This window comes from Bos javanicus, chromosome 13, assembly GCF_032452875.1.
Source record: "Bos javanicus breed banteng chromosome 13, ARS-OSU_banteng_1.0, whole genome shotgun sequence".
Taxonomy (NCBI): Eukaryota; Metazoa; Chordata; class Mammalia; order Artiodactyla; family Bovidae; genus Bos; species Bos javanicus.
The window spans coordinates 74,583,678-74,605,741 of record NC_083880.1 but is presented as its reverse complement, the minus strand read 5'-3'; the positions used below and the strand labels follow the sequence as shown (position 1 = coordinate 74,605,741).

At 55.3% G+C, this 22,064-nt stretch overlaps 3 protein-coding genes across 5 annotated transcripts; 2 read left to right on the top strand and 1 right to left on the bottom strand.

The window, feature by feature from the left end:
- Positions 1-1,777: 1,777 nt before the first annotated feature.
- On the top strand, positions 1,778-12,961 carry PLTP (phospholipid transfer protein). 3 transcript variants are annotated; one of them, XM_061437773.1, is made up of 16 exons: positions 1,778-1,849; positions 3,087-3,197; positions 3,308-3,407; positions 3,939-4,067; positions 4,361-4,516; positions 5,506-5,569; positions 5,675-5,738; positions 6,784-6,875; positions 8,057-8,233; positions 8,307-8,366; positions 10,179-10,343; positions 10,439-10,506; positions 11,812-11,854; positions 11,960-12,023; positions 12,116-12,192; positions 12,645-12,961. In XM_061437773.1, the coding sequence occupies exons 2-16, from the start codon at positions 3,098-3,100 to the stop codon at positions 12,774-12,776; spliced, it is 1,491 nt and encodes a 496-aa protein (XP_061293757.1). In that variant the 5' UTR covers positions 1,778-1,849; positions 3,087-3,097; the 3' UTR covers positions 12,777-12,961. The 3 variants fall into 3 exon arrangements, with proteins under 3 accessions (XP_061293757.1, XP_061293756.1, XP_061293755.1); XM_061437772.1 differs by lacking the exon at positions 1,778-1,849 and adding an exon at positions 2,295-2,453; XM_061437771.1 differs by lacking the exon at positions 1,778-1,849 and having other exon boundaries at positions 2,796-3,197.
- On the bottom strand, positions 12,895-19,505 carry CTSA (cathepsin A). The gene is made up of 15 exons (XM_061437774.1): positions 19,415-19,505; positions 18,999-19,189; positions 18,544-18,655; positions 18,217-18,267; positions 18,038-18,124; positions 17,656-17,811; positions 17,147-17,238; positions 16,661-16,745; positions 15,768-15,859; positions 15,606-15,684; positions 15,373-15,512; positions 14,649-14,724; positions 13,864-13,953; positions 13,586-13,690; positions 12,895-13,340 (listed from the first exon to the last, which is right to left on the bottom strand). Exons 2-15 carry the CDS (start codon positions 19,187-19,189, stop codon positions 13,257-13,259), a joined length of 1,440 nt encoding a protein of 479 aa, XP_061293758.1. The 5' UTR covers positions 19,415-19,505; the 3' UTR covers positions 12,895-13,256.
- A 348-nt stretch (positions 19,506-19,853) lies between these two features.
- On the top strand, positions 19,854-22,035 carry NEURL2 (neuralized E3 ubiquitin protein ligase 2). Its single transcript, XM_061437784.1, has 2 exons — positions 19,854-20,606; positions 21,801-22,035. The coding sequence occupies exons 1-2, from the start codon at positions 19,865-19,867 to the stop codon at positions 21,914-21,916; spliced, it is 858 nt and encodes a 285-aa protein (XP_061293768.1). The 5' UTR covers positions 19,854-19,864; the 3' UTR covers positions 21,917-22,035.
- Positions 22,036-22,064: the final 29 nt, after the last annotated feature.

Genomic DNA, 22,064 nt, shown 5'->3' with positions numbered 1-22,064 from the left:
CTCTGTTCCCCTCCTACAGCCCTCCCGCCTTGTCTGTTTGTAATCTGTGACCCTAATCACAATAGCTAGCATCTATTTGGCATTAATGGTGTGTCATGTATCATGCCCAGCACATGCACTATGCCTATTTAATTTATTCTTGCAATAATCTAATTGTCTTCATTTTAGAAACTGAGGCTGAGAGTTGCTAAAGTATGGGGTCCAAGGTCATACACCTAAGAATTGATAGCCTAGGATTAAAAAAAAAAAAAAAAACCTTTTGTTTTGTATTGGGGTATAGCTGATTAACAGATTATGTGATGATAGTTTGAGATGAACAGAGAAGGGACTCAGCCATACATATTCATGTATCCTTTCTCCTCAAACTCCCCTCCCATCCAGGCTGCCACATAACACTGAGCAGAGTTCCGCTTGCTATGCAGTAGATCCTTGTTGTTTAATCCATTTAAATATAACAGCGTGTACATGTCCATCCCCGGAGAAGGCAATGGCACCCCACTCCAGTACTCTTCCCTGGAAAATCCATGGACAGAGGAGCCTGGTAGGCTGCCAGTCCATGGGGTCGCTAGGAGTCGGACACGACTGAGCGACTTCACTTTCACTTTTCTCTTTCATGCACTGGAGAAGGAAATGGCAACCCACTCCAGTGTTCTTGCCTGGAGAATCCCAGGGACGGGGGAGCCTGGTGGGCTGCCGTCTATGGGGTCGCACAGAGTCGGACACGACTGAAGCGACTTAGCATTAGCACATGTCCATCCCAAACTCCCTAATTCTCCTTTCCCCCAACCTTTCTTACCCGGGCAACCATAATCTCGTTTTTGAAGTCTGAGTCTGTTTCTGTTTTGGATGTAAGTTTATTTGTATCATTTCTTTTTATTTTTTAAAATATGTATTTATCTGGCTGCATTGGCTCTTAGTTTTGGCATGTGGGTTCTTTGGTCTTGGCATGCAAACTCTGTTGTTTTTTTTTTTCCAAACTCTTAATTGTGGCATATGGGATCTAGTTCCCTGATCAGGGATCGAACCCAGGCCCCCTCCCTGCATTGGGAGCACAGAGTCGTATCCCTGGATCACTAGGGAAGTTCCTGTGTTATCAATTCTTTTTAGATTCCTCATCTAAGGGTTGTTATACGATATTTCTCCTTCTCTGTCTGACTCACGTCACTCAATGTGACATTCTCTAGGTCCATTCATGTTGCTGCAAGCCTAGAATTTTAACCCTGATCTGCTAGACACAGGGTCTGGACACAATTACTGGGCTGTAGGCACCCACCTCTCACCTCCCACCTTGCCGTGAACAGTTTATGGGCTCCCAGAGCAGCCAAGGATTGTCTTTACCTCTAGTTTCCTGCTAAAGAGGGTTCATAATAATGCCAACCTCACAGGTTGTTAGAAGATTAAACAAGTTAATCTAGATCCAGGGTGACTGAACATTCTAGTTTCCCTGGGACTGTGTGGGGCAGGGGGGTCCCAGGCAGGGAGACTTGGAGTTTCAAAATCTGGGAAAGTTCTGGAGAAATTAGGAGGAGTTGGTCATCATGTCTGGACTAGTGTTTTGTGCTTAAATACATGTTCAATGGATGTGAACCATCATTATTTCTCTTTCCCGCTTTCACACATTTGACAACAAAAAGGTTGCATGCCCTGAGCCTGTCCTGGGAGCTGGGGCCATCTGTAGGCAGTACACGTGCAGAGAACCTAGCTTCAGAGGCTCACCAGAAACCCACAGCCCTTGGGGAAATGCCAGCCTCCCTGAGGGTGATTCCAGCAGCTTGCGTGTGTCCTCCTGGGCTGGCAGTGTTTGCTTGAACACCAGTTGGAGAGGTCTCTGGGCCCTGAAGATCCGCAGGTTAGTGACACAGAGACAGTTGCGGGTGGGGTGGCGGTGGGGGCTTCCCACAGTGAAGCCTGGCAAGGAGAGGTCTTGAGATGATGCTCGGTGGAAGGAAAGGGAAGTATGCGTCTTGGGCATTGCCTTTGAGGCTTGCCGCGGGGCCCAAGAGGTGGTTCCTATTATCACACACATTTTACTGGATGAGGACATTGAGGCTCAGGCACCCAAGGGAAGGGACTTGCCTAGGATCACACAGGAAGAGATGGGTGGGGGAAACTGAACCAAGGTCCCAGCAAAGCAGGGACTGCTGGCGTCGGGCGGGCTGACTTCTGCACTTCCCTCCCTCCTGCCCCGCTTGGGTCCCCCACTTGTCTTGACAAGGCCAGGCTTGTCACGGGGCTCCGTACAGCCCTCTCCACCCTCCCAGTTGCCAGCGACCCGCCCCATCCCCTCCCAATCTCCGAGGGAGGAGAGGAGAGTGGGAGAGAGGAGGGGGGCTCGGGGAGGCTCGGCTTTATAAAGGCGGCTGGACCAGCGCTGCCCGCCAGACCCCGCCGCCCGGATCCCTTGCGCTGCCCGCCGCCCCACGTGACCGCGCCGACCACCGGCTGTACCGCGAGTGAGTTGGGGGCGCGCCCCCATCTGCCCTCAGACCCTCGCCCAGCCCCCTGATTTACTGAACCCGGGCTGAGGAAGAGGGCCTCTGAAGGAGAGCGCTGAGATTGGGGTGGGGGGCATCAGGCAGAAGCCCAACGACAGGGATTTAGGACCTGGAGGAGCCGAGAGCCCCGGGAGCCGGGAGCCGGAGGTCGGGTCGGCCGCTTGCTCCCTCGCCTCCTCCGACTCGCGGCCTAGGAGACCGCAAGCCACCCCCCAGGAATGCGCGTGCAGCCGTTCCCACGGTAACGTGCAAGCTGCCCCCGCCCTCCGCCGAGGAAAAGGGGAGGTTGCTGTGGGGGCTGGGGGGTTTGATCCCCGGGAGGTCCAGACTCGTCACGCGGCGGTTGCACGGGGGAACAGAGAAGGTGCTCTTGCTCTCCCCCGGTGCCCCAAATCCTCCGAGCGTAAGGGAGCACGTCGCCTAAGCCTCAGTTTCCGCATCTGTCAAATGGAGGCAATGTTACTGGTTGCAAGTTCCCCGAAAAGCGATCTCGAGCTTAACGAGCCGGGCCATCCCCCTCCTCTGGTTGGCCATCCGAGGAGTGGGTTTTAGCGGCCTGGATGACTCCTGCGATCCCCACCCCATCCCCAGGCCCGCTCGCCATGGCCCTCTTCGGGGCCCTGATCCTAGCGCTGCTGGCCGGCGCTCACGCCGAGCTCCCCGGCTGCAAGATCCGCATCACCTCCAAGGCGCTGGAGCTGGGTAAGGCGCGGGGGTGCGGTGGAGGGTGGGGGGAGTAAGGAGGGGAGGTGTGTGTGTGTTTGTGTGTGTGTGTGTGTGTGCAGGAACTAAGGACCTCACTGCGGCTTCAGTGAAGCAGGAGGGGCTGCGCTTTCTGGAACAAGAGCTGGAGACCGTGACCATCCCGGACCTGCGGGGCAGTGAGGGCCACTTCTTCTACAACATCTCTGAGTAAGTGGGGGTCAAGGGGGCGGGGCCTGGGCAGGGGCGGAGGCTTAGGAAATACCTACGGAGTCTCGGGAGAAGGGAGGGCTGAGTGGATTGGGGGCGTGGCCCGATCGCCGAAGCTGGACTTAAGAAACAGGATGAGGCCGGAAAAGATAAAGGCCTGACCCGCCTACCGAGGCGGGACCAAGACGATGGGCGTGGCCTAGAAGTAGGCGGGACCAAGAAAAGCGAAGCCGAACCTGTGGAATTGGGGCTGGTCCCAGAGGCGGAGTCAAGAAACTTGGCCAAGGATGAGAGTGGGGTGTAGGGTACCCGGGTGGAGCTAATAGGAGAGGTCCGAAGGACAGGAGATAAAGACCCATGGTCTTTAGCCACCCAGGTCCAGGTTGGGCACGTGACGGGCAATGGGAGAATTCGTTCCACTCACCCCAGCTTCCCCAGACCTGGAACGGAAGAGGAGCAAATGAATTTCCTACGGTTGGGTGGGATGCCCTTTTCTTGGTCATGAATCTGACCCTGAGGCCTCCCACACAGGGTGAAGGTCACAGAACTGCAGCTGACATTCTCTGAGCTCCATTTCCAGCCAGACCAGGAGCTGGTGCTACAAATCAACAATGCCTCCTGGGGGCTGCGCTTCCGGAGACAGCTCCTCTACTGGTTCTTGTGAGGACCTGGCGCAAGACTCTCCACTCCACACCTGGGAGTGGAGAGTGGATTGGGAAGCCTGGGGAACTGTGGAGCTGTGGGCAATCCCTTAGCCTTTCTGAGCCTCAGTTTCTCCATCTGTACAAAAGGGGCAATCATACCCATTTCACAGTCAGGTGAACTGTGCAGAAGCACATAAGCCTTATTAAGAGGGCTCCCACCATGACCAATATGGCTTGGGGAGGAGGACAGTAAAGACTTGGTTAAGCTCCAAGTTGGAGTGACCATTAACACTCCCACCCCTGCCACAGCTATGATGGGGGCTATATCAACGCCTCTGCCGAGGGTGTATCCATCCACACTGCTCTGCAACTCTCCCGGGATACCATTGGCCGGATCAAAGTGTCCAACGTCTCCTGCCAGGCCTCTGTCTCCAGAATGCATGCAGCCTTTGGGGGAACCTTCAAGTAAGCTCTGTCCCCAATCCTACTGTCCCCCCTTTCAGCCGCACAGCCCATTTGCCTAGGGCAATGCACAATGCACGGCTTGGGAATCAGATCAACTGGGTCCAGGTCGCAGCCCCACCACTTCCTGGCTATGAACTTGAGCAAGTTGCTGAAGCTCTCTAAGATGGGGATGGTAATAGGACCTACTCTATGAGATGTGAGGACTGTTCATCTTAATTTATGTAAAAATATTTATAACAGTACCTCACATATAATGTGGGCTCACCACTTAGGTAAGAACCACTGTGAGGACCTAGTGTATACAGTGGGCATGTACTGGGTTTTCAATAATCGGTAGCTCTTACCATTAATAACAAAAATAATAACATAGTTCCAGGGTTGGGGCTGAGAAGGGGAATTTGTGCTGGTTCTGAAAGAAGGTGGAGGAGAGAAAATGGTGGATTTATTATCTGGTGTTGATACACAGTTTTTTTATTCATTCAACAAATGTGTAGGCCAGGCCTTGAGGATTCAGAAAGGACACTAGAGCCTGGCTGGAGGGATGAAACATTTGTCACTGGGGCCTTGAGAGAGGGACCAAGAAAGTACTCTGGGAGGAAGAGGAGGAGTTCAGAGAATAATCTAGGAGGACTGCCTGGAAGAGGAAGCACCTGTGCCCAGATGGGAAAATACAGGGTGGGAGCACTGAGGATGTAAGGGAAGACAGGAGTAAGGATATGGAGCTGAGGATGCTCAGAGGTTTGAGGAACTCTGGGTCCATTCATTTGATTGGTGGGGGACGAGGTGAGAGAAGAGGTCTTGAGAACCAGTCTGGAGAAGGAATTTGAGCCCACATCTTTAATGGAAACTCCACTAAAGACATGGTAAATTAAGTTGAAGTAGAGGTATTCTGCCCACCCACCCCCATCTCTAATCACTGTGATTTCTCCTAGAACTGGGTTGGGGTGAGGGCAGGGTCTGGACTCACCTGGCCTCTCCTCTCCTCACAGGAAGGTGTATGAATTCCTCTCCACGTTCATCACCTCAGGGATGCGCTTCCTCCTCAACCAGCAGGTGTGGGCAATGGCAGGTGGGGGGGGGCATGTTGGAGGACAATGGCGGGGTGGGGGTCGTATGCCCTCTCTTGCCAAGACCTTGACTCAGGCTGCCACCTCCCAGATCTGCCCCGTGCTCTACCACGCAGGGACTGTGCTTCTCAACTCGCTGCTGGACACCGTGCCTGGTGAGTTGTGTAGACGGGGTGGGGAGCTCTGGGCCCCACCCTGGCGCGGAGGTGGGGAGGAGGCTGGGTGGGCAGCTGTCAGGTAGCACTTGATGGAACAGCCCTGGGTTCAAAGGTGGCCTCCTGCCACTGACTCCCTGTGGTCAGTACTCACTCTCTCCCTCCTTGTTGGCTGACAGCGCTTCCTCAGGGCTCGCTGTGAGGGTTCACTGAAGGCATGGTTGTCGTGATCCTTAATACGTGTCTGCTGTGGGGGCCTCATTTGTATTCAACTCCTGGCACTTAACAGGAGCTCAGTAAACATGACTTCCCTTTCCCTAAGCGATGAGATCATCATGTCACATACATGGGGCACAGGATGGGAAGGAGAGGGCAGGGGAAACCAAGCCACTGAGAGAAGGCAATCCCTTGCCATCTTAGAGTATTTCTTAAATTTCTTTTTATTTATTTATTTGGCTGTGCCAGGTCTTAATTGTGACACGCAGGATCTTTAGTTGCAGCATGCAAACTCTTAATTGCGGCATGTGGGATCTAATTCCCTGACCAGGGATCAAACCCGGGCCCCTGCATTGGGAGCATGGAGTCTTAGCCATTGGACCACCAGGGAAGTCTCTCCCTCGCAATATTATTTAGTGACTTGATGAAACCTATGTAGTAGTAGTAGCAGCAAACAACAACAATAATAATAATCGGGGTGGGGGGGGCGGTCCCTGGTGGCTCAGTGGTTAGAACCCAGTGCTTTCACTGCCATGGCCCCAGGTTCAATTCCTCGTTGGGGAACTAAAATGCAGCAAGCTGAGCACTGCGACCAAAAACAAACCGAGAGAACAACAAAAGCCACAATAATAATAGCTAACACTGTTGACCACTGCACACCGGGCACTAAATACTTTCCACTTGTAGTAAAACTGATTTGAGCTTCATAAGCACCCTATGAGGGAAGTGTCCTAATCCCCCTTCTGTGAGTAAGCAGCTGAGGCCCAGAGAGCCTAAGCAGCCAGCCCAGCACCACACGGCTTTGCATGACTCCAGCCCCTCCCGACAGTGCGCAGTGCTGTGGATGAGCTCGTTGGCATCGACTACTCCCTCCTGAAGGATCCCGTGGCCTCCACCAGCAACCTGGACATGGAATTCCGGGTGAGCTGCCCAGCTGGTGTGTGCAACCGGACCCCCTCCTTCTCTCCTAAAGCACACTCTTATGTGGCCACTCCACTGGTGGGGATGCTGTGGCCTCAGGCTCAACTCCTGGGTCTGACACTTGAGCCTTGTTAATCTTGTCTGGTCCCACCTTTCCAACTTCATCCTTTGCAGCTGTGTGCGTGTATGGGGTAAGTTGCTTCAGTTGTGTCCAACTCTTTGCGACCCTGTGGAGTGTAGCCCTCAAGGCTTCTCTGTCCGTGGAGTTCTCCAGGCAAGAATACTGGAGTGGGTTGCCATGCCCTCCTCCAGGGGATCTTCCTGACCCAGGGATCGAACCCACGTCTCTTACATCTTTTGCATTGCAGGCGAGTTCTTGACCACGAGTGCCACCTGGGAAACTCCTATTCTTTGCCAAAGATGCCCTTCGCTTCCTATCTCAGGGCCTTTGTTCATGTACTGTCTTCCCCCATTTCTCCCAGAAGGAACTGAACATTTAGCTTTAATGCACGCAATCTCATTCCCTCCTCTCACAACCCTGTAAATCAGGTCCTGATGTTATATTCATTTTAGGGATGTGCAGACTTGCTCAGGGAGGCCATGTCCCTTGTCCAAGGCCCCTCAGCTAGTCTGTAGCCATGGCCATTGCTTTTCCTAATGGAGTGTTGCAGAGTTTCAGAGCAGAGTCCAGTTAGAATGCCAGAAGATCAGCTCCCGGCTCTGCCACTTACTAGCTGTGTGATATTAAGCCAGTGGCTTAACGTTTCTGTACCTGTTTCCTCAAATGTAAATAGAAATAATACAGTAAGAAAAGATAATCTCATGGGATGTTATGTGGATTAAAGGAGTTGGTCTAGGTAAACGGCACAGAAGTACTCCGTACATGGAGGCAGTAGTTGCCATCATTATTACTGTCTAGTTTTCAAGGCCCACTCAAGGGCCACCTCCCCCTTGAGCCCTTTCTTGTGTCCCTCCTTCAGTCGGATGGGACTGCGGCCTCGGAGCACTCCAGCTACCCTCCTTTCCATGCTTTTTAAGGAAAGTACCTGTTGAGTCCCCCCAAGGTCAACAACGAGGTCCAATCCTCCACCATGTTGTCTGGGGACAGTGAATTATATGCCTCGAGACACCTGGGTGCCGGACCAGTCTGCCTGGCCCTGACCCCGATCCTCCAAAACTAGGGGGCCTTCTATCCCCTGACTGAGGCCAACTGGAGTCTGTCCAACCGGGCGGTGGAGCCCCAGCTGCAGGAGGAAGAGCGGATGGTGTACGTGGCCTTCTCTGAGTTCTTCTTTGACTCTGCCATGGAGAGCTACTTCCGGGCAGGAGCCCTGAAGCTCTCGCTGGTGGGGGACAAGGTAAGCCGGGATCTGTTTGTGAGGTGGGGGCCTGTGATGGGCCTTCTGCCTTACCCCCAGTTCCCCTGTGCAGGTGCCTCATGACCTGGATATGGTGTTGAGGGCCTCCTACTTTGGGAGCATCGTCCTGATGGTGAGTGTGGGTGGGAGGTGGGAGCCTGGTCAGGTGGGTGGGCACATCAAGTGTACACCCACGAGGCGACTGGCGAGGCGAGCAGGGCCCCCAGCGGCAGCCACAGAGTAGACAGAAGGCCTGGCCTCCTGCCAGTGGCCACAGCCTCTGACTTGGCCAGAGTCAATGAAGGTTCCCAGGTCTGCAAGGAAGACTTTGCTACTCTTGCTTCGTCTCTTTCACGAAAACCAGGATGAAGAAGCTGGGCTGAGAACCCAAGGCAGGCCAGTGTAGGGACTTTAATAGCAACTGAAATATCAATCTGGGCCTCCCTGCTGGCTCAGATGGTAAAGAATCTGCCTGCAATGTGGGAGATCCGGGTATTATCCTTTTTGCTTCTTTTCCCTTGTTTAATGGAGTTAAAATTTTTAAAGAAATACTTCAGTTTGGTTCAGTTCCTCAGTCGTGTCCGACTCTTTGCGACCCCATGGACTGCAGCACACCAGGCCTCCCTGTCCATCACCAACTCCCGGAGTTTACCCAAACCCATGTCCATTACTTTCAGATCAGATCAGATCAGTCGCTCAGTCGTGTCCGACTTTGCGACCCCATGAATCACAGCACGCCAGGCCTCCCTGTCCATCACCAACTCCTGGAGTTCACTCAGACTCACGTCCATCGAGTCAGTGATGCCATCCAGCCATCTCATCCTCTGTGGTCCCCTTCTCCTCTTGCCTCCAATCCCTCCCAGCATTAGAGTCTTTGGACTTGTCCTTGGTTCTAGCTTATAAAATGATGGAGCTGGGATTTGAACCTGGGTATGAATCTCGGTGATTCAAGGTTACCCTACTTCTCTATACTATGTAGCCTCCCAGAGTTGTCATGAGGGTTGAATGCATTAATACTTATAATTACAACACCAGCTGCTACGAACACTATCCTTGTCGTCATCAGTGGCATCATTGTCGTGGCCGAGCATGGACTCTGTTGCCATGATTGCCTGGGTCTCAGTCCCAGTTCTTCAACTGAGCAACACAACTTGGACAGGTTACTTAACCTCCCTCTGCTTCAATTTTCCCATCTCAAAAGTGGGTGTAAGTTAATACCTGCTTCACAGTTACTGTGAGGTTTAAATGAGCGAACATGTGTGAAGTGTTTGGTGAAAAGCAAGCAGGTGGTCACTACACTGCCTGTAGAATAGCTCAGCAGGTTCAAGAAGAAAGGTATGGCAGGGGGCTGAGTTTTGTTATTTATTAATTTTTTTGTCAAGTCATGTGGCTTGTGGGATCTTAGTTCCCTGACCTGGATTGTACCCAGGCCCACGGCAGTGAAAGTACGGAGTCCTAACCACTGCTGGTGGCGGTGGTTTAGTCGCTAAGTTGTGTCCGACTCTTTGTGATCCCATAGACTGCAGCCCGCCAGGCTCCTCTGTCCATGGGATTCTCCAGACAAGAATACTGGAGTGGGTGGCCGTTTCCTTCCCCAGGGGATCTTCCGGACCCTCCTAGTTGGAGGCAGATCCTAACCACTGGACCACCAGGGAATTCCCTGGGGTGTTTAAGTGCAAAGAGACTGTGCTGGAGGAGTCTGGATTGGAGCTGGGTCCTGAATATTGAGAACATGGGAAAACAGAGAGAGAAGGAAGGAGGCATTCCTGGAACGAGACATTCCCTGTCTGAGCAAAGGCAGAGGCTGGACACAGTCCTGGAGGGTTCTGGAAGCCATCGCTGTCTTCCTATTTGTGTTTGTGTGCCCCCAGAGGGTAAAACTACCCACTCCTCCCCAGGGACTCCTCGGGGAGGACTTGACCGGCCCTCCCTGCTGTGTCCCCAGAGCCCGGCAGTGATCGACTCTCCGCTGAAGCTGGAGCTGCGGGTCATGGAGCCTCCGCGTTGCACCATCAAGCCCTCGGGCACCACTGTCTCTGTCACCACCAGTGTCACCATCGCCCTGGTGCCACCCAACCAGCCCGAGGTCCAGCTGTCCAGCATGATCATGGTCCGGACACCAGAGCAGGGGATGCAGAGGGTCAAGGAGGGGGGCCACCACCCACTTTGGGGCAGTAACACCACCCTCCCTGCTTTCCCACCCAGGATGCCCGACTCAGCGCCAAGATGGCCCTCCGGGGGAAGGCGCTGCGCACCCAGCTGGACCTGCGCAGGTGGGCAGGTGTCTGAGGGTCTTGGATGAGCCCGTAACCTCTCTGAGTGTCAGTGCCTTCAGGATAATCATACCTGCCCAGCGATACTGGGGAGCTAAAATTCAGTCATAGCTATCAGCCACCTGAAAGCCAGGGTCTTGTTAACGCATCAAGCGTTTCATTACAGTGTAATTTCTCTGCATCCTCAACTGCCCAGAAGCAGGCAGAGCAGGTATGATGAGAGATGATCCAGCTGGCCCAGGAAGGTTAAATGACACACCCACTGTCACACAGCAAAGTGCGTAAGAACACAGGTTTTGGCACAACTTAGTTTTGCGATCTTGAAACAAGTTCTTTTATCTTTCTGAGCTTCATTTTCTTCATGTATTAAATATAGAAAATAGTAGCATCTGCTGTCTAAGGCTGTACTGTTCAGTGTAGCAGGCGCCAGCCCACTGATGGCTGTATTCATTTAATTATAATGAAACAGTTCCTCACTTGCTCATTTCTATAACCATGGCAGCTAGTGGCTACTGTGTGGCTGGTGTAGAACACTGTCCAAGAGCCTAGATTCTAGAGGCAGGTTCTGGAATTTGCCAGCTGTGTGACCTTATGCAAATCACTCAGTCTCTCTGGGCCTCCTATGCTGCCTCTATAAATGCAAATTTTAATAGTGCCTATTCCTTAGGGTTGTTATGAGGATTAAATCATGTGGCATTTAAAAATATTTCAGTATTTAGCTTTTTAACATGCCTGGTATCTGGCAGGAAGCAAGCATGGACAGTTTTGCTAAATAAAGGTAAATAACACACGGAAGTGAAAGTGAAGCCGCTCAGTTGTGTCCGACTCCTTGCGACCCCGTGGACTGTAGCCCACCAGGCTCCTCAGTCCATGGGATTCTCCAGGCATGAATACTGGAGTGGGTTTTGCCATTGCCTTCTCCAGGGGATCTTCCCGACCCAGGGATTGAATCCGGGTCTCCTGCATTGTAGGCAGACTCTTTACCGTCTGAGCTACCAGGGAAGCCCCAACACATGGAAAGCCATCAGCAAAAGTCTGGCTATAGGGGGTGCTCTACAAATAAAAAGCAGCAGATTTGAGATTCAAAACAAAACAACAAAAAACAAAAGGCAGTAGACTTGGAGAAAGGAGACTGAAGAGGGAGAAACAACTCACCCAAGGATGCACATCTGGAAAGTGCTAGAACCCCCTGGCAAGGTGTGTGGGTGGAACATCCAAGACGGAAGCTCAAGGGCTTGGGGTAGGTAGGCCTGGGTGGCCTGGGGAAGGGCCCCTGCCCATGGGACCCTTCTTTCTCTCCCATAGGTTCCGAATCTACTCAAACCAATCTGCACTGGAGTCACTGGCAGTGAGTTGGGAAGAGGGGGTACAGGCACAAGGTTGGGGTCTGGGGAGGGCAGTGAAGGCCAGCCCATCCCCTCACTGCCCTGACTTCTTGTCTCCCTGCTCCCAGCTGATACCATTGCAGACCCCTCTGAAGACCCTGCTGCAGATTGCAGTGATGCCCATGCTCAATGGTAGGGTTGGGGTCGGGGTGTGAGGAGCGTTGGGGAGAGGTCAGGGGAGGAGCTGGGTGGATTCAGACTGAGCTGACTATTCCTGCCCACAGAGCGGACCTGGCGTGGGGTGCAGATCCCACTCCCCGAGGGAATCGACTTTGTGCGTGAAGTGGTGACAAACCACGCGGTGAGTAGGGGGCACCGTGGGGAAGGAGGGCAGAGCCTTCCCCTCCCTCTACAGCTCTCCTCTGCCCTCCATGACCTGATCGCCATTTCTCCCTTATCAACATCTTTTTTTAACTAATTTTTTTTTTCAACGGCCTCTTCTCATCTCAACCTTACATCAGATTCCTCCAGCCCTTCGCACAGGCTGCATCCTCACCTTGGAACACTCTTCCCTGATTCCATCCCCAATGCCTACTAATTTATCAGGTCTTAACTAAAAGCTTGCCTCCTCCAGGAAGCCCTCCTGGACCTCCTGCAGCCTCTATTTCAGCACCCATCACAGGGAGTTATAAGTACCACTCTGGTGCTCTGCCTCTCCTACTAGATTGAGGCCAGTGATTCTTGTCTGTGTCTCTAGACACTATTCTTAGTAATGGAATAAAGAGACCCCTTTCTCTGCTCCCTCCTGCACAGGGCTTCCTCACCATCGGGGCTGACCTCCACTTTGCCAAAGGGCTGAGAGAGGTGATTGAGAAGAACCGGCCCGCTGACACCAGGGACCCCCGAACATCCAGCGCCCCGCCACCCTCCACGGCAGCTGTCTGAGCCCTCAGCCCCTACCCTGGCAGCTGCATTCAGGACTCCACCGCCTCTCATCCCTTCCCTCACCCCATCACAGCCTCTAGTGTCCTCTATAACCCCAAGTGCCACAGAGAAGACGGGGTTTTAAGCTGTACCCAATTTAATTCCATAATCACAGTCAATCCATCAATTACAGTCCGTCCACTCTCCCTGTGGGGTGTTCTGAGCTTTGTTTTGATTGTGGGATGCTATCAGTGCAATGAGGGCAATTCTTTCAGCAGGGAGGGGGTTAAGCCCCACCCCGGTGAGTTATAAAGTGCAAACTCCCCCCAAGTGAGGCGCTGGGGCCAGGTCTGGGATGCACAGGGCAGTGGAGCGGGGTGGGAGCCGTTCTGGAAGCAGGGATCTGCCCTACAGGGGTATTCTGCATAAAGGGGGCCCTCTCTTCTGGCAGGAGAGTCTGGGAAGGACTAGATCAGGCAGTGGGGGCTGGTCCTGTGGTTCTCAGTATGGCTGCCTATTCAGGAAGCGGGAGAACATGGTGAGGGCAGCCTGGGGCTTGTCGGTGGGGACCATGTGTCCGGCGCCCTGAAGGGCAAAGCTTTGTGAGATTTCCCTCCCTGGACGACCCCTGCCCCTGGGTGCTTCCTTCATCCTACGAGAACCCTCTAGCCCATGACCTTCCTCCTCTGGTCCCTCCCTTTATCCCATCCCTGGCCAGAACTTGCCCTTCCAGGGGCCACGTGGTAACCCAGCATAAAAGGTCGGAAGAAAAGGACAGGCAGGTCCTGCTGCATCCTCTCCCTCCTCCCCAGTCCTCATCAAGGTCCTACCTTGATGGTAAGGAATGCGATGTGGGAGAACTCCTTCACGAAGCCAGCGATCTGCTCCCCGCTCTCCCCGTAGTCCACCAACCAGGGCCGGCGCTGGACTTCCATCTGCCCCGCCACAAAAGACTTAGCAGCCTGCAGCTGCCCCCTCGCCTCTGCTCGCAACCACCGGCCAGGCCTCAGGGGCTGGGAACGCCTCCAGGTTTGCTCTCTCTGTCTGCCCCAGCCAGTCTGCCCTCCCCCGCACCTACTTGACCCTGGGGCTGGGACCCCTGCCTCACCTTCTGGTTGAGGGAATCCACAAACCACTCGTCTCCCATGAAATTGCAGGCCATGTCCACATCGCCGTTGTACAGCAGAATCCGGTATTTCTGAAGCAGCACAAGGGGGAAAATGAGGGTTTGGAATAAGCCCAGACCCCAGCCCTCCCCCGGTTCAAGCCCTACCCACCAGGAAATTCAAGGAATCCAGCTAAATTGCATAAACCAGGAAACCCTTGTTTTCTGACCACTTCCTTCAAGGCGAGAGCCCTACTGAATGCTTTACCTATGCAGCATTTTACTATGATACCATTAGTAACCCCATTTTACAGATGGAAAAATCAAGCCTCAGATATGTGAGAAACTTGCCCAGGGTAACCTGGCTAGTGACCCCAGAGCCCATACGCTACCCACTGTGCTCTGCAGAACTTGGTCCTGCCCTGGCTCAGCCAGTATCTCCTAGGTAACCTACCGTATCTTCTAGGTGACCTTGGACAAGGTCCTCTCCCACCCTGGACCTCTGTTTGCCCCTTGTAACATGATCTGACTAGCTCTTCTCACCTTAAAGGCTCCTGGACTGATGGAGACCCCTCAGACTCTTGCCACAGAGCAGCATCAGGTGGGGACAGAGCCAGGTTCAAATCCTGACCCTGCTGACCACAGGCTCTTGGCAAGGGACTTCACTTTTTTGGGGAGTTTCAGCTTCCCCTGCCCCAACTGGCGTCCTAAAGCAGCCCCCACCTTGCCACGCTGCTCCAGGGTCCTGAGGCTGCTGATGGACCCAGCTGTGGCTGCTGCCCACTCACCTGTGCAGAGAGCAGCTTCAGGTACTGGGAACACATGCTTTGGTAGAGACGGCGGTACTGGATATTCACCAGGAAGCTGCAGGACCACGTGGGCAGTAAGAAAAAGAGACCACAGATCAGACCTCATCCCCTACCTGCTCCTATTCCCAAGCTCCAGCCCAAGAGAGACAGACAACTGGGATCCAGCCCCTCCTTGGGCATGTAACCTCTCTGGGACTCACCTAGATGAGGGGAGGTGGGGCTGGAATCCAGCAGACCCCAAATCACCCCCATTTAGAAATGTGCAGGGATGCTTTTTTACTGTGGCTGGGATGCCACTGGCATTAAGGTATAAGGACTCGTGCTGACCAATCAGAATGGACCTGACTGGCCCCTGCTGTGGTCACCTTCTTACGTGTAGGTGTCACAGGAGACAGCTGCAGGCAGCTGGGCTGGTACTAAAGTCAGGGAGGGGCAGGGGATGGGAGTGTCTACTAAATACCAGTGTAAGCAACTGACATTTTAACCACCAGTGTGGCCATTTAAGAGTTAAGTGGCTGAATATCCGTCCATCTGGGGGTCAGGGACCTTGAAATCCTATTGGAACAATTCACGATCACAACCCAGATGTGCATGGTGTCCTCAATGAGAAACCCTAGGCACAGGATGCCTGGGGACCTTTCTGAGGCCCACAAGCCCCAACAGTCTGCCACCCCTCGGGCCACGAGCACCCATAGAAACCCACTTGCACAGGTCCCAGCGGGGCAGCTGCTCGGGAATGTGGAGCGCCTTCCGCACGTGAGGGTCGTTGAGGTAGTTGGAGGCGGCCGTGGTGTTGGTGCAGGGGGGGTCCAGGTGCACTTTCTCCCCAGAACGCAGCAGCGTCTGGGAAGGGGGCACAGAGGGTCAGGATCTTGGCTTCCCTGCCCCGCTGTCCCTCCCCGTCCCTGCTGGGAGGAAGCCTGGGCCCTTGCACACCTGATGCCACACCCGCTTGAGTGGCAGGCGGGTGAAGATGTTGCCCAGATCCTGGACCACGACAGTGTCCTTCTCATGCCTGCAAGTGCAATGGGGGGAAATGGGTGCCTGGGCCCCCAGATAGGGCTGGGGTTGGCAAACAGGATGCCTGGCAGGGCCTACCTTACGTGGCTGGGCACCCCCCCAGCACATGGAGCATAGAGGTTGTAGATGTTGAGGCCGGAGCTGGCCACGATGTGGGACACTTCCTGAAGCTGCAATGACACCCCCCAAGCTGCCATGCTTTACAGAATCCTGGCCTCCCACCACCTCCCCAACAGCGCCCCAAGACTTTTTTTTTCTTTCTTTGGGCCTGTTATGTGACACGTGGGATCTTAGTTCCCCGACAGACCAGGGATCAAACCCGCACGCCCTGTCTTGGGAGTAAGGAGTCTTAACCATTGGACCACCAGGGAAGTCCCACATCCCAAGATTTATTGCTCTTCTACTTGGCCTGGTCATTATCCTTCCCCCCCTCCCCCAGGGAAACTGAGCCTCAGTGGAAGGAATCTGCTAGTCCTGGGTCCAAATCCTTGTGCCTCTCCTTCCTAGCACTGTGACTTCCACATGCTTGGCCTCAGTTTCCTTATCTGGAAAATGTGGATAATACGATCTCCCTCGAAAGGGACTTCTGGAGGAGGAACAATCTGCATGGCCATCACTGAGCACAGCCATGGCACATCAGACGCTGGATGAGGGAAACGCCCTTTCCCCTCACAGGGAGACCACAGGCAGTGGTGTGGGACCGCACCCACACTCCAAAGCATCTGCCTTCAGGCGGGAGAAACAGGCTAATCCCTTAGTCAGGAAGATCTCCTGGAGAAGGAAACGGCACCCCCCGTATTCTTGCCTGGAGAATCCCATGGACAGAGGAGGCTGGTGGGCTACAGTCCATGGGGTCACAGAGTCGGACACAACCGACTAACCAACACCAAGCAGGCTATAAAATGAAGGGGGTGGGGGATGGGCAGGATGGGGGCTGTCGGGGGTGGCGCAGGGCGGGGGCAGAACCGCACATTGGCCACGCATTCTGGCTCTTTGTTGTCGTGGAAGTTACATTTGTTTTGAGAGCAACAGTGCGTCTGCAGGGAAGACCAGAGCCTGTAAGAGATGAATGATAATTGCTTAGGCCCATGGTGGGCCAGAGAAGGCAAGTATCCCACCTTCTCAACTTCCCCGTCAGGGCTTGGACCCAAAGGACCTGTTTCCTGGGGACAAAGATATTTATCAGAGAGCGTGGTATGTAGCTCCCAAACCTGGCTGCCCTGGGGCCATCCTGCCAGCCGTCCTTCATTTCTTTATGTTCTGATCTTTACATGAAAGATCCTTTCATCTTTCCACACCAAAATCCTTCTAGCAACCCCATCTCACCCACCTCCCCCGCCCCCCAACTTCTGCTCATAAACCAGGGCAGGACCCGAGATAGCATGCGCCTGGAGGACAGACCTGAGACCCCCATGACCCGCCACACCCAGGGATTGCCCAGTGGTCCTCTCCCATACCTGTTCCCCAGAAGGCCATGGTAGTAGGCGAAATAGACCAGGGAGTTGTCATTCTGCTCATAGGAAGAGAGTCCATTGCCCACCGCCAGCCCCTGTGAAACACCCAGGGCCTTCAGCTCATCTGGACGTGGGCCAGAAGAGCCTCCTTTGACCTCCACCCAAACCTTCAGCAGTCTGGAAGCTGAAACCCAGGGTGGTTTGAGGGAGTGGTTGGGCGGGGGAGGCCACTCAGTGTAAAGAATGGAGCTGGCAGCTTGATGAGTGAGCTTCCGGTCAGGGGAGGCACGTAGCCCAGAGGGGCCAGCGAGTGCAAGGGGTGTCATGAAGGAAGAGTTGGACGGAGGAGCTGACCTTCTGCTCGTAGAGCAGGGGAGGCAGGACCTGGGATATCACATGCCTGGAGGAGACCTGCTGCAGGGGAATGCCCAAGAAGTGGGTGGAGAGCGGACCTATTTGACCTTGCTAATCACAAGTCTAGGCCTCCCTCCTCTCCTGCAGCCTCCCTGCACCTGAAGATTCATGCTGGGGTCCTGCATGACCAGCACTGCCAGAGTTGGGATGTAGATGCCGGCATAGCTCTCGCCCGTCAGGAAAAGCTCATTGCCCTTGTATTCTGGGAACAGGCAGAAGAAATCTTTAAGGGCTTCAAAATTGCTCTGGGCGACCTGGAGATGGCAGGATAGAGGGAATCAGAAAGTGGTGGTGCTTCAGCTACAATCTCAGAGATAATGACACCCACCCACCCTGTTTGTGCAAGAGCCTGTGACTCGTCCGAGACCACACCCCAGAGCTGGTGACAGAGCCACAAATGGACTCCAAGACCATGCTGTTTTTCTCCTTGCATCATGCCAACCAGGGAGACTGAGACACGTGGGTGGACACTGGACTCACCTCCGTGTCATTGGTGGCATAAGACTTGTCATCAGAGTAAGAGAAGCCCACTCCAGCTGGGGACTCGAGGTATAACACGTTGGCAATCTAGAGGGGAAGTGGAAATGGGTTGAGGGGGCTGTTCCCTTCCCCATCCAACTGTTGAGACACCCACCCAGGACCCAAAGGGGTGGCGATACCAGGTTCCAGGAGTAGGGGTTGTACTCCAGTGTGACACCATCTGGCTGGATCTGTGGAGGAAAGAGATGGCTAAATTCCCAGAGTCAGCTGGGTGGTGGGTGGAGTGGGGGAAGGTCATCCTGCTGGGTATTGCACAACCAGGCAAAACCCCCTGAGGTATGAAACTGTCAAGTCAGGGGTATGGATGAAGAAACCGAGGCTCAGGAAAGGGACACATTTTTTGGAAGACCACAAAGTCCTTTTCTCCCTCTTCCCGGGCCTTTTCCTTTGGGAACTGTCCCCTCCCTGCCCCTGACCAGGGGGTGACCCCGCTGCTCTCCACTCACCAGGAAGGGGCCGTGCTCTGTCAGGAGGCCGTCAAGGGAGCTACAGCCTGGCCCTCCATTGAGCCACAGAACCACAGGACTGCTCTTCGGATCCTTCTGGGACTCCACAAACCTGGGGGCCAGTCAGGCTAGGGTGGGTGCTGGTGCGGGGGACTGGGTGCAGCTCAGTCTTCCAGCCTTCCCTACTCCTGGATTTCCTCAGGGATTTTTTTTTTCTTCTTCTTCTTAATCTCAGTTTGACGGCAGAGCATGCGAGTTCTTAGTCCCCCAACCAGGGATAGAAACCCAGTCCCCTGCAGCTGGAAGCACTGGAGCCTTAACCAGAGAACCCCCAGGTAAGTCCGATCCCTCAGGGGTCTTAAAGACACCCCCCCCACACACACCATCATCTCCCCTCACGGTGGGCATTGCAGTGCCCCCCTCCCAACCCCGTCCGGGAAGAAAAGGCTGCAGACCAGTAGTGGAGGCGCTTGGAGCCGGAGCCTTTGAGGTAGCCGGAGTACTGGCGGAAAGAAGGCTGCTTGGCCAGCCCGGGCAGGAAGCGGATCTCGTCCTGGTCGGGGGCCCCTTCGCCCCCGGGCGCGCAGGCGAGCAGCAGCAGCTGCAGCAGGAGGAGAACCGGCGGCCACAGCGCGGCTCGGAACATCTGCGGCAGGAAGCGGGTGCCGGCTGTTGCCTCGCCCGCTCGGTGCTCGGCCGCCCCTGGCGGGGAGCTGGCGGCGCACCCTCCAGGGAAGCCCCTGCCTTGCCCCAGCTCCCACCCGCCGTGCCTCCTCCGTCGCGCCCCGCCCGGGTGGCTCCCGGATCGCCTCCAGCCTCCGGGATCGCCTCCAGCCTCCGGGATCCCTTCCAGCCCCGGGATCCCTCTCACCTCCGCTCCCTCGCGTCCTTGCTCTCCTGGAGATGCCGGCCCGGCGACGGGAAGTCATGTGTACTCCGAGTCACGTGTGCCCCGGCGTCACGTGACGGGCCGCCTCCTGCCCCTTTCTGGCCTCTATGGACCCAGGGGTACAGGACGGGGGCGGCGGAGGTTCCACCTCGGCGAAGGTCAGCGGGTTCGGCAGGTCGCATCCCGGGCGCCGGCGGTCAGATGACCCAAGCGTGGAAGGCCGGGACCCTCGAGCCTCCCGGGACTCGCTTCGAGGCGGGATGGCCGAGCTAGCGGCGCTAGGACCCCTGGGCAGAGCCTCGGGGAAGGGAGTCGGTGGGCGGAGGACAATACCTTACATGGTACACTACCCCACCGCCCCCGGCGGTCACCATCTGAGTCCGCTGCCCAAAATAGCCCCCGGCGCCCGCCGGTCTGCCCCATGGCCGGGAGATGGCTGCTGTCTCCGACCCCGTGGGGCTGGGTGCTCCGTGGGGACCGGCGCGCCCCGAGCCCCCTCCCACCCGCTTCCACCCAGTGCACGGTGCCAACATCCGCGTGGACCTCTCCGGGACGCGGGCCACACGCGTGGAGAGCTTCGCCCACGGTGTGTGCTTCAGTCGCGAGCCGCTGGCCCCCGGCCAGGTGTTCCTGGTGGAGATCGAGGAGAAAGAGCTGGGCTGGTGCGGGCACCTGCGCCTCGGCCTGACCGCGCTGGACCCCGCCAGTCTGGCCGCCGTGCCCGAGTTTTCGCTACCCGACCTGGTCAGCCTCGGGCACACCTGGGTCTTCGCCATCACGCGCCATCATAACCGCGTGCCCCGGGAGGGCCGGCCGGAGGCAGAGGCCCTGGCCCCGAGTCGCCCCCCAGCCCTCCTGGTGGAACCGTATCTCTGCATCGAGCAGTTTCGTATTCCCCGCGATCGCCTGGTCGGCCGCAGCCGGCCGGGTTTGTACAGCCACCTCTTGGATCAGCTCTATGAGCTGAATGTGCTGCCTCCGACCGCGCGCCGCAGCCGCCTGGGCGTTCTCTTCTGCCCGCGCCCGGACGGCACGGCTGACATGCATATCGTCATCAACGGCGAGGACATGGGCCCCAGCGCCAGGGGGCTGCCAGCCGCCCAGCCCCTCTACGCGGTGGTGGACGTCTTCGCCTCCACCAAGAGCGTGCGCTTGATCCAGCTGGAGTATGGCTGTAGGTATCCCATCCTCTGGGCAGCGACCCCTCCTGGGCCCCAGTGGGGACAGGAACCTGCTAGGACTTCTGAACCAGCTGGCAAGACCTTGGTGTGTCCAGCGTTGCTTTAGAAGTTGGGGAACTTGGGACTTCCCTGGTGGTCCAGTGGCTAGGACTCCATGGGCCCAATGCAGGGGACTGGGATTCCATCCCTGGTCAGGGAACTGGATCCCACGTGCCACAGCTAGGAGTTTGCGTGCTGCAACTAAGACCTGGCACAGCCAAATAAATACATAAATATTAAAAAAAAAAAAAAACAAAAAACGTGGAGGGGGGATTCTGACTTCAGATTCTGCCTCTGCCTGTGGCCTTGGACAAGTCAGTTCCCCTGGCTTTGGGCCTCAATTTACCCACCTTGGCTGTGATTGATTAGGATGTCCTCTAAATCCTCTTTCTAGCTTTGCCAATTATTTTCTGTATTAACCTAGGGCATGAATTCTAAACCAATTTTAGATTTTGGTCCTCTGAGAATTATGTCTATTAGACAAATACTCATCAATTTGAGTATACAGAGTTTAAAGGCATCACCTCTCAACTCCTGAGAGCTTCTGAATCCTGAGGTCTGGTTCATGATAGCACCATTAAGCCCCTTTATTTATACATCTGAGCGTGTGTGTGCGTGTGCACTCAGTCGCCTCCGACTCTTTGCGGCCCTATGGACCGCAGCCCACCAGGCTTCTCTGTCCATGGGATTTTCCAGGCAAGAATACTGGAGTGGGTTGCCATGCCTTCCTCCAGGGGATCCTCCTGACCCAGGGATGGAACCTACAGCTTCTGCAGTTCCTGTGTTGGCAAGTGGATTCTTTACCACTGAACCACCTGGGAATCCATACATCCGAATTCACATTTTATGGTTTCAGTAGACGAGAACCCTCTCTGTGCCAGGTCTGTGCTGGAGGCTGGGGTTGCGCAGGTTTATCAGACACTACCCCTGCCCCCAGAAGCTGATAAGGGAGGGGAAGGGAGCAGGGTGATGTTATCAAGGAGACAGAGCTGCAGTGTTGGGGAAGTGCTGCGCAATCATGTAAACAGCCCCGAGCCAGAGAGTGAAGGGACCAAGACCTTGATCTGGGTCCCGGCCTTGGCTTCCCGCGCCGCGCCCCCCCCCCCCCCACCCGGTTGCTTTTGCCTTAGACAGCCTTCTCTCCACAGTGCCGTCGCTGCAGACCCTGTGCCGCCTGGTGATCCAGAGGAGCGTGGTGCACCGGTTGGCCATTGATGGGCTCCACTTGCCCAAAGGACTTAAGGATTTCTGCAAGTATGAGTGAAGGCCTGCACCGCCCTGGAGCAGGGCCATGCATCCTGGCCCCAGAGGCATGCCTGCCCTGAAGCTGGCCATGCTGCTGCCAGCCAGGACGGAAATAAACACAGCTGATGTTGCCACTGATCCTTGGAGGGTCTCCTTGCCCCTGAAGT